At 35.4% G+C, this 10,519-nt stretch overlaps 2 protein-coding genes across 4 annotated transcripts; one reads left to right on the top strand and one right to left on the bottom strand.

Moving 5' to 3' along the window:
- On the top strand, positions 1-5,929 carry LOC132645316 (myosin-binding protein 1-like). Of its 3 annotated transcripts, XR_009584091.1 has the most exons (5): positions 2-136; positions 931-2,061; positions 2,543-3,902; positions 4,424-4,487; positions 5,593-5,929. XR_009584091.1 is itself a non-coding variant. In XM_060362236.1 (4 exons), exons 2-3 carry the CDS (start codon positions 936-938, stop codon positions 3,898-3,900), a joined length of 2,481 nt encoding a protein of 826 aa, XP_060218219.1. In that variant the 5' UTR covers positions 1-136; positions 931-935; the 3' UTR covers positions 3,901-3,902; positions 5,593-5,929. The 3 variants fall into 3 exon arrangements, 2 of the variants coding, with proteins under 2 accessions (XP_060218219.1, XP_060218217.1); XM_060362236.1 differs by lacking the exon at positions 4,424-4,487 and having other exon boundaries at positions 1-136; positions 2,546-3,902; XM_060362234.1 differs by lacking the exon at positions 4,424-4,487.
- LOC132645317 (uncharacterized protein At2g34160-like) lies at positions 5,769-9,051 on the bottom strand. The gene is made up of 5 exons (XM_060362237.1): positions 8,796-9,051; positions 8,145-8,193; positions 7,786-7,848; positions 7,214-7,278; positions 5,769-6,721 (listed from the first exon to the last, which is right to left on the bottom strand). The coding sequence occupies exons 1-5, from the start codon at positions 8,979-8,981 to the stop codon at positions 6,572-6,574; spliced, it is 513 nt and encodes a 170-aa protein (XP_060218220.1). The 5' UTR covers positions 8,982-9,051; the 3' UTR covers positions 5,769-6,571.
- Positions 9,052-10,519: the final 1,468 nt, after the last annotated feature.

Genomic DNA, 10,519 nt, shown 5'->3' with positions numbered 1-10,519 from the left:
TTCAAACTATATGTTAAAGTATTAAATAGGTACATTACATGTACCATATAATATTATGTGTCTGATCTCTCCATTTTTTCGTTTGAGGCTTTTGGAATTTTTTTTTTTTACAGAGTAAAAAGGGCTGTCCTTTGAGGTATATTTTTCAGTTTCTTGTATCCATAAAATTGAACACAGTTTCATTTGTTAATCATGATCTGCTGCTTTCCTTTACTTTTTACCTTGAAGTTGCTGCTATATATGTGCAAAAGCTCTTTTTTTTTTTAATTAATTATATTGGTGATCAAATTCTTGGAAAAAAAAAAGGATTCCTTTTTTGTTCTATAGGATTTGATAGGACTGTTTGTTGAGATTTTTTTTGATGTCTGTGGCAAATTCTGTCTATGTTATTGGGGTGTTGTATCTTGTTTGAGAACTGGTGTTTTTTATTTGGATTAATTTGAGCACTTAAGTTGCTATAATTATGTGGTTTGATTGTTTGGCTTCTAAGAATGAACCTCAATAGAAGTTTTTTGGGTTTGGAAAGTCTGTAGCAAGTAAAAATGGCGGTAAAAGTTGATATTTGGTGATTTTGGATTGAATTAATATGGCATAACATGTTGAAGCAGAAGCTTGGACTTTATGTTGCAGTTGTATAACTAGTGATAAGTGACTTGCACATCTAGTGTCTGATGAATTATGCATCTTGTACTATTAGATTTTTTGTTTCCTTCATCTGAGAAATGGAAACTTTTGAGATTCCTTTCTATGTTTTTTGGAATCTACCTTTGGTATTTTGTAGTTCAAGATAATATGGTGACACATGAAAAATGATACTAATGTTCTGTAAATTGATTTTAGGCAACTTTTTTTTTTGTGTAATTGAACTGAATCACATGCGCTTGAAGTCTGTTCGTGTTTTCTTGACATATTTTTACTGTTTCATTGCAGGGTGCATGACAGATTTCGTTGTGCCAAAGTTTAAAAAATTTCTTGGTAGCTGTGTTCAATTATCATTCAAACATTGCACAAATATGGATGTAAAGGGGGCCTTTAGTAAAGGAAAAATTAAAGGTCCTATTAGTATAACATCAGCTTTAACTTCAGCATTCCTTGAATGGATGCTCATGATTTTTCTGTTTATTGACGGTGGTTTCGCCTACTTAGTTACAAAATTTGCCCAGTATTGCCAATTGCAAGTTCCATGTTTGCTTTGCTCGAGGCTGGATCATGTTCTTGGCAAGAAAAGGGCTGGATTTTACTGGGAATTAATCTGCCCTGGTCATAAGTTGAAGATATCTTCATTAGTTCTTTGTCATTCTCACAGCAACCTTGTTGATGTTCATGGGATGTGCGAGAATTGCCTTTTCTCATTTGCCACAGTAAATAAGTCGAATGTTGAAACCTATAGATTACTGGTCGGGAAACTTGGGGCAGATCCTCACCTTGCTGATGAGGAGCAAACCAAGAGTTCTTCGGGAATAAGAAAATGTTATTGTTGTAAAGAGGAATGTGTTTCTAGGGGATATGCCCAAAAGTTGTTCAAGATTACATCTTCGTGCGCTGATGCAGCTGAACTGACTAATGGACAAGAGGGGGGTGACACGAAGGAGTCTGCGAACGAACCATCTACATCAGTCGTGGTTCCTTTGCCTCATTTGGAGTACAAAAAGGTCAAGGTTAACTCCGATTCTGAATCAGAAGCTGCTCACTCGGATAGTGATTGTGCTAGGCCTCTAATCCGTGCAAGGGACTATTCGATAGATGATTCTTCTGATAGATGTTTGCATCCGGAACCTCAGATTTTTACTGTCACTGATGACGTTGCTACTGAGAAACTAATACATTCGGCTTCAGTGGCTGAGCCATCAGTTCTTGATCCAGAAATAGACTTAAAGGCTAGAGATTTTGCGTCTGTTGTGACCTCGACTGGAGCTGTTGCGCTTGGTTTAGAGGAATTTAACTGGCAGCAGACTGAACAGAAGACTGATGTATCTGCCCCATCTGATCTTATAAGTTTCGATGAAGTCAACCCCTTGTCCAGTGTCAACGATAATCTTGTTGACGTAGCAAGAGAGACCTGTAAGTTCTGTTTCCTTATTGTTTCATTTCTCTTTTCGTTATCCATTTTAGTGAGTGCTCTATATCTTTTTTTTGTTCCCCAAGATCAAAATGCATTAGAGTGAGTAATTTCTTGAACTTTTGCTGCACTAAGCTTGCCCTCTCTTTTGAACTTCTAAATAGGAAGAAGATTAAGAAAAGTAAAATATTAATGGAGTTCACATTTTTTCCATTTTTGTTCTTTAAACTGTTACTTTTGTTAATTGTATTCCTACTTGGAAACTATTGCAGCAGCATAATTAGCTGGTATCATTCAACTACTTTTTCAATTAACTGAAATCATTCAATTTCTTCCAGTTTATTTATTTTCATGTAACACGCAAAGAGCTATTGAATAGCTTTAAGTAAAATTGAGGTTGGTTTATCAAGTGTATTTTCCACCTTTAATAATGATTTACCTCACTATTTTCTGTATTTATAAATCTTGCTATGATTTCTACAGCAGCAGGTGAGACAAGCAACCAAGTTGTTGAAGGTTGTGGGGAAGTCCCCAGGGCAAGAAGTGAAGATATCCCAAAGAGGGAAACAGAACTGGATTCTAAATCAGACCCAAATGAGGTTAGATTACAAACAGCTGGTTCTTTTGATCTAGGCGATGCTTATAAGCTAGCTGTTGGCAATAGAGCAAGGCAATTGTCTGGTAAGTTTTTGGAGCAGAGGTCATTCAAGGATTCTACACGAATGAGTGAAGATCTAAAAGTCCTACTTAGACAACTGTCTGCTGCTTGTGGTACCGATACTATATTGAGTGAGATGAGCCCGAGGGTGTCTGTAAATGGTGAGGAAATTATTGGAATGCAGCTACTTCACAAAAGGATCTCGCTTGAGAGAAATGAATCTGGTTTGTCTCTGGAAGGAAGCGCAGTGAGTGAAATCGAAGGTGAGAGTGTGTCTGATCGCTTAAAACGACAGGTGGAGTATGATAGAAAACTAATGTCTGCTCTCTATAAAGAGTTGGAGGAAGAGAGAAACGCGTCCTCAGTTGCTGCGAATCAGGCAATGGCAATGATTACAAGATTACAAGAGGAGAAGGCAGCACTTCACATGGAAGCTTTGCAATGCCTAAGAATGATGGAAGAACAAGCTGAATATGACAATGAAGCACTGGAGAAAGCAAATGATCTACTTGCACAAAAGGAGAAAGAGATTCAAGATTTCGAAGCTGAACTTGAACTTTACAAGAAGAAACTTGGAAACATGGCTCTCTTTGAGGATGCGCTTGAGGCCAGTTATGGTTCAAATAAAGCTAAGCAAGCTCATACAATATGCAGTGATGGCAGTTCAACTGTTCCTGGTGATGTAAATGCTGATAAACCAACTAGCGGCAGTAGAAATTGTGAGATGAAGACATCATCTGGAGTCGATAACATAGATAAGGGGAGCAGAGAACAAATTATGAATTGTTTGGACAAATTGGAAGAAAAGCTCCAGTTGCTCTCTAAGCATGAGGCTGGCCAAGTCATTGCTAATGTTAACTCCGAGTTTTCAGCAGATGAGTGGGTTGAAGTGGGCAATCCTAAAGACTCAGATCATAGGGAGTCTTCCAGAAATAATGGCAAAATAGAGCCAAATGTGCACCTAGAGCCAATTGCAGACACAATGGAGAATCTGAAAGTTGATTTATCAGTTTTGAGTAGCAGACTGAAAGCACTTGGGATAGAACACAGCTTTCTTATGCATTCCATCAACTCACCGAGGGGTGGAGATGAGGGATCTCGATTCATTGAGGAGATTTCTGGTCCCTTGCGGCAGTTGCATTTTATTTTGGATAGATCAAGTGGTGAACTTGCACGGAAATAAAGGTGAATACCTTATGAATGGCACATCTATCTACTTATTACTAGGAGTTAGTTTTCCTTAGGGTTTTGGAAGTTTGATTTTCCAATGACTGGTAATTAGCTGTGCAGTATGTTCATTTAGGGCATGTGACTTTCAGTTGGCAACACCTTATTTTCCCTATGGCTTGTCTTGCCTTACTCTGTTCTTCTAGAAAATCTCATCTAATGTAGGTGAAAATTGATTACAACGTCTTATGCATGGCATGTTCTGTCGTAGTCCATATGTTTCTTTGCTTTCTTGTTTCAGTTTGATTAGCTTATGAGGTCAATAAAGATGCGATGAATTCTATCATTTTGTGAAATTACAACAATTGAAGTTGTGCAAATGGACATCTGGCACCAATAGCAGTAGAAATTTTGGGCTTTTAGGTGTTGAATTTTCTGCACTGAAGGCTCATACCTTCGATATGCTGTACGTTATGGACTTACGAGTCTAATGAGAAATTCAAGAGTAATGCTAATTTGCTTGAAGTAATGGTTTGTAGGCATTAAAGTTGCAGAAAAATCAATGAGATAGGAGAAGATAGAGACGTTCTTCGATTCTTGCAAGTATGGTCCACAGGTTCAAAGATTCTTGCAAATAATATAGTGAAACTTCTATTGCTGCATCTTCCTAAGAAATAAATTTTCAAATGAGTTATTTTTCCATATATAATTTGAAATCAAGATCAAAGTACTTTGTTTCATGACTGATAACTCTTTGAGATTTGGTAGACCGTTCATTATACCATTCTCCACTTGAATTTCATACTTGTTTCACCTACTACCTTTGCTGTGGGAACCAAAGCCCTTGGGGGTAATGTAGGTCATAGTTTTGAGTTGATGCGATTTCATTGATTATTTTGGAAGTGTGAGAAAGGTTACGACTTTTTTCAAAATAACCGGTGTTTTTACCTTTTCATTTTGTTTCAGAATAAGTGGTGTTTCACATTATCAAGGAGGCATTAGTGATGTTATTCCAATCTTACCCTTATTTAAACAAAGAGAGTTTTACATAACCAAGAAACTACTAAAGAGCTACATCTTTTTCAAGGTACCTCTTAAGTTAGTAAAATACATCTTACTTTCTATGAATGAGTAATTTTCTCAAGGGGTGTGCCAAACTAAAAACACCACTTATTTTGAAATGGAGGGAGTATTAAGTTTAGCACAAAGAATCCCACATAAATTAGTTCGTATATCAAAATAGTTGCTTGATTTGCAATATACGTCTTTAGGAATTTATTGTTTTCCTGAAAAATGTCATGGTGGATATTTCACTTGTTGTGTTATGCTGTAAATATGGTCATTTTCTACTGATACTAGCCCGATTGATTGGAGATAGCCTTTCCTGAAATCTTGCACCATGGAAATTTTGTTATCTCAAGTCTCAGTAATTGTAAGCAAATTCCCTCTTCAAACCAGTGATTTTGCATGTTGATATTGATAAAGACTCGTGACTTGGGAAATGCAGTCATAAACAGAAGTCGGGACTGAAACTAATATATATGCTTGAAGTCGTCCACTCCCGAATCCTACTTTGCATATCAGTTGAATTCCTTGTTATTTCGTTGCCCCATTTCTGCGTTTTATGCTTTTATTTTTTATTAAATTTTCCCTGCTTTAGGTGCTGCAAAAGATTCTATTTGACATATTCATTTTGAATTCTTTGCAGATTAAGTTAAAGATGGTTCTTTCTCCTACTGCATGAAGTGTACAGTTTCTGGGTGAACTGTGAACATGGTTTCTCCCATTAGTAGAAGGCTACAAGCAGCAATTTAGCATTGTGTGATATGTTTTTCCAATGATTTCTTGCTTTTTCATCCTTCCTTCCCCCCCCCCCCCCCCCCCCCCCTTTTTTGATTCATTTTACTACATAGGTTTGAGTAAAGATTGCATGTAAAGTTGAAATTCAAGAGAATTTGATATAAAGTTCTGCTGGAGTGGCTTGAGTCCTGATTTTAATATAGTGGATTATTGAATTTGTTGTGATAAACTTTGTTTCTATCTAATCTGGTATTATTCTTGTTTTTCAGATTTCTTCAGTCAGGATGGCTTTCCTTTAATAAAACTATGGAAAAAGTAGAATCCCCTACTTTTTTGGAAAACATGTGTGCTCGGACTCTTCCAAAATGTCGAGGGGCTTGTCGGATCATCCAAAAGTTGTGCATTTTGGTCAGTCACACATACGATATTACTTTTGAAGAGTCTGAGCAACATAGCTCAAAACAGAAAAACTAAAGAATGGAGAAAATAAAGTATCCAAACAAAATGGCTAGAGCAATGTGTAGAGGCAGCAGAATTAAAAGCAATGTGTAGAGGCAGCAGAATTAAACTAACAAAACAGCAATCATATTATATATGTGCTGTATCTTTGGGAGATACAAGTTTGAAAAAGGGAACTGCAAAATGTGACAAACTCTATAAGTTATATGGAGGCAAATCCTAAAAAGCCACAACTCACAAACAACACTCTTGTTGAGGGTTGCCTTTGCTGTCACTCTGTGTTTAGCCTCTCTAACTTAAACTTAATAGTAGTAATAATAAAAAAAAGTATAATAAGAAATAATAGCAGAATAGTATGATATGTAGCATCCTCATATCTAGACTGAGATACAGTAAGAATGAGATTTGAGCATAGACAAGAAGTAATTCTACTTCTTGGTTTGCTCTTTACTGTCATTGGCAATAGTAGTATTCTTGTTGGTTGCTGCACCATCTTGTGCTACTGCACGGTCACTATTATTGTTGTTTGGTGTCATCAGCTTGTCGAACTTCTCGCTCTTCGTCAACACTATCTCAATCTGCAAATTCACAAAATTTCCGTCATCATAAAGGGAGCTCGGTGCACTAAGCTCCCACTTTGCAGGAGATCCGACAAAAATATGGACCACATGGCAATTGTCATAACCTATGTTGCTCGGATCATCCAAAAAGTTGTTGCATCTGTGTCAGATCCTCCAAATATTATGCATTTTTGGAGGATCCGACACATGTGCAACAACATTTTTTGGAGGATTGGATTTGATACATGTGCAACAACATTTTTTGGAGGATTAACATTGATCATAAAAATAATAAAGTTGTTATTAAGATGGTCTTTTCAGAGAGATCTTTAAAGAGGGATTAGGAAAGAATGTAAGAGATAATAGCAAAAATGCAGAATAGTGATGCAAAATGGTTAGTAGTACGTATGCTTTGTACAGGGAAGAGAAAAAAAAAAAAACAGAAGAAAAAAAGAAAAGAAAACATAATACAACAATTAAAAGGAACAAATTAAAGAATAAATTGCTTACTCTTGCTTTCTGAACCATGCGGCCTTTGGCCTCATCTTTCATTCCAACTGTGGATGTTAAAACTTCTGCATCAAATTCATGAGAACTATATTAGTTAGCTGGCCAAGAAATGAATATTTTTAAAATCTCTATACCTTTTTTTTTTTTAATTGTCAAAAGCTAAATAAGTATGTTTTCCTGTCATCTAAAACTATGTAATGTGTTAGGTAGGGAAATTTTTTACTTCTGTTGTGTTTATATTGGATCAAATAATTTAACCATAAGAGTTACAAATTAAAGTAAGAATTCAATCTCTTAACCAAAATTAAACGATAAATGTGCATGTGCAAGATTGTTGATATTTGTTGGAAGTGAACAACGCCACTATCACACATCTGGAGGGACGCAAACAAATGTGTAGATTTTCTACCGAACGAAGGGCTCAAGCATGTACAAGATTTGCTAATCTTGGAAGACACGCTAAAAATATGGAGCTCTTTTCCTAGCATACTTAACCATGTTGCTTTTGAACGATATTAAGAAATTTATTTAGTTTTTCAATGTACCTAAAAAGAGTAAACACAATTACTTACTCTTCTCCAAGGCAAATCCACCATTCTTCAAAATCTCAGCAACTGTGACAACCGTAGTGATGGCTATTGACAATTTGACATAAACAAATTAGCAAAAACAAAATCTATTACATTCGAATCGAGATCAGAAATAAACAATCATGCTAAAAAAGTAAGCTAAAGTATCTTCTATCATCCTTTTTGTCCTTTTGTTCTGTTTGAGTTTGGTACAAATTGGAAATAAACTGATTTGTTTATTTAACATAGAAATGGCCTTATGATCGAGATAATCAAGTTTGACAAAAACAGAAAAAAAAAGAAAAAGAAAAAAAGAAGAACAACTTAAAAACAAAATAAAAAAAGAGATTGAAGATTGTTACCCATTCCCAAAGCAGAAAGCTCAACCTCATTATGCTGCTGCATGTACCTCTGCACAAGTTGGAAAATGAAGTATATAATCCTAGCACTAGCATTCTATCACTACATACTTCAAAAAATTTATGCACTAGAAAGAGATTTAAAGAAACTTTCCTTTTCTTTTCCTTACCTTTTGTTAAAATTAAAGAAGAAAAAAAAAAGATCATAAGATGTTAAAAAACATTTATTGCTTAGAAAATAGTGGATCAAGTCGATTAATTGGATGAGTAATCAATCCCCTTTAATCGTGATCCAGCTGTGTGTCAATGATGAGGAAAGTAACTAAAAGAATTAAAAGCTATACCTTCAAAAATTACATGCATGTTACCAGAATTGTGTTGCACGGGTCTCCAAAAATGTTGTTGTGCATGGATCCTCCAATGCACTAGCTTTGAAGGATCGATATGCATTTAGTGGCATTTTTGAAGAGTCCGAGCAATATAATTCTGGTAGCATGCATGTAATTTTTGAAGGTATAGCTTTTGATTCTTTTAGTTACATAAGACTAGCATCAACAAATTCATAGTTTAGAGTCAGTGAGTTCTGTCAAACTTGTTGCATCTATATTCTAGATCTGCCAGTGCTCGACGAAAAATATAAATGAGGTTGTATACCTTAGCAAGATTGACATAAAAGAAGAGGGGTTTCTTGGTGTTCGACACTTGAATTCTGTTACTCTTTTTCTGAGCCTCATTGTTATTGTTGTTGGTTGCTGGTGCAGCTGCTGGTGCTGATGCTGGTGCTGCTGCCGTGGCTGCGGGTGTTGGTGCTGCTACAGGTGCCATTGTTTCAATTGTCATTAGTTCTCTCTTAATGACACACTTTCTCTTTACCCCTTAATTAATTTGTCACTTATTCTAATCTAGCTTGGAAAACTAGTATAAGAGACAGTTAAATAAAGATAGGAATAGAGAGGCCCGATTCAATAGGAAACAATTCCATACCGTACGTGTCTTTTGACCAAGTAAACATCCATTGGTAGTTAATTAGGACAAACAAGTACTAATGGTTGGTTGTTAAAGCATTTGAAAAAAATAAGAACAGTGGTTATGCATGTTACTAGACCCACTAGTGATTTTTCTGGCCTTGCTTCTACTTCGGGACTATTTAAGATTATTAATTTATCATCCAAAACAACCATATTTTACTTGAGAAAAAAGTTTCAATTGCATTTTGGAGAATATAAACGGGTGATGACTGTCCATTGATTAATTTAAAACTCTTGACAGCAAGTGTTATATATTACACGGTTTAGGCTAAAGTCATAAGCGCCCTCTAACTTGTTCGCATTTTTCACTTTAACCCTCAACTCGGATATATTCCTATTAAACATTTCAATTTTAACAAATGTCTACCTATTAGACACAAAATGCTCATAAGACAAAAAAGTGTTCTTCACTCTCTTTAAGTGCGTAAAATAAGTCCAAATAATAATTACTCATTAATTATTTTCTGCTTATACACCGAAATAGCTGTGATCTAAATTTTTTTTTTTTTTAAAGAAAAAAAAACAAAGACAGGTCATCTTCCCACTCCCCTCCCCTGCAACTCATCTTCTCCGTCCTCCATTTCCTTCATCTCTTTTCCATCTCTCTCTCTGCAATTCTTCTTCTTCGTCTTCTTTTGTTTTATATTTTAATTTCTATTTTAATTCATTCATTTCTTAGTATAGTTCTTTCAAGTTCTTTTTCTTTTTACTTCAATGGAATCTTTTTCAGCTGGGTGTATTTGTAGAGTTTTGGAACTTCAATGTGGGGGGAAGAGGCAAAATTAAAGAAAGAGGAGTGTTGAGGTGAGGTTCAATTCAAAAATAATTTTTTTCTTTTCCTTTTTCTCTTGGAATATCTTTTTTGGATTATTTAAATAGTTTTACTTTTTTTTTTACTCTTATTGGCCACGTGTCATCATTTCATTCGTCCATTTGCTATAATATTTGCAGAGTTACACAGACCATTTTTTAACATATATCATTTTATGTCTAATAGATGCAGGTTTGTTAAGATTGAAGTGACAAGTTTGAGTGTCAAGTTAAAAGATGCCGACAAATTTAGGGGGCTGCTTTTGACTTTAGCCCTCTCTTAAATATGGGGAAAACATCATGCTTTTGGTCTTTAATATTTCCCATTCCCTTTTTTTTGACCTTTTCAATTAATTCAAATAAATTTAAATACTTAAACGGTCATTTAAGTTATGAAAATAATGCTGCAAAGTCTCATTCAGCTTACCCCAACTTTTTTAGAAAGTCATTTAGATGAATTTTTCAGTGCCAAAAAGATGATAAGGAATGTCTCGTCACCTGAGACGGTTCAAGGGAGAGGCTAGTGCTGTAAGTCCCAGT

The sequence above is a fragment of the Lycium barbarum genome, chromosome 6 (genome assembly GCF_019175385.1).
Source record: "Lycium barbarum isolate Lr01 chromosome 6, ASM1917538v2, whole genome shotgun sequence".
Lineage (NCBI taxonomy): Eukaryota > Viridiplantae > Streptophyta > Magnoliopsida > Solanales > Solanaceae > Lycium > Lycium barbarum.
This window is presented reverse-complemented; position numbering and strand designations above follow the sequence as displayed.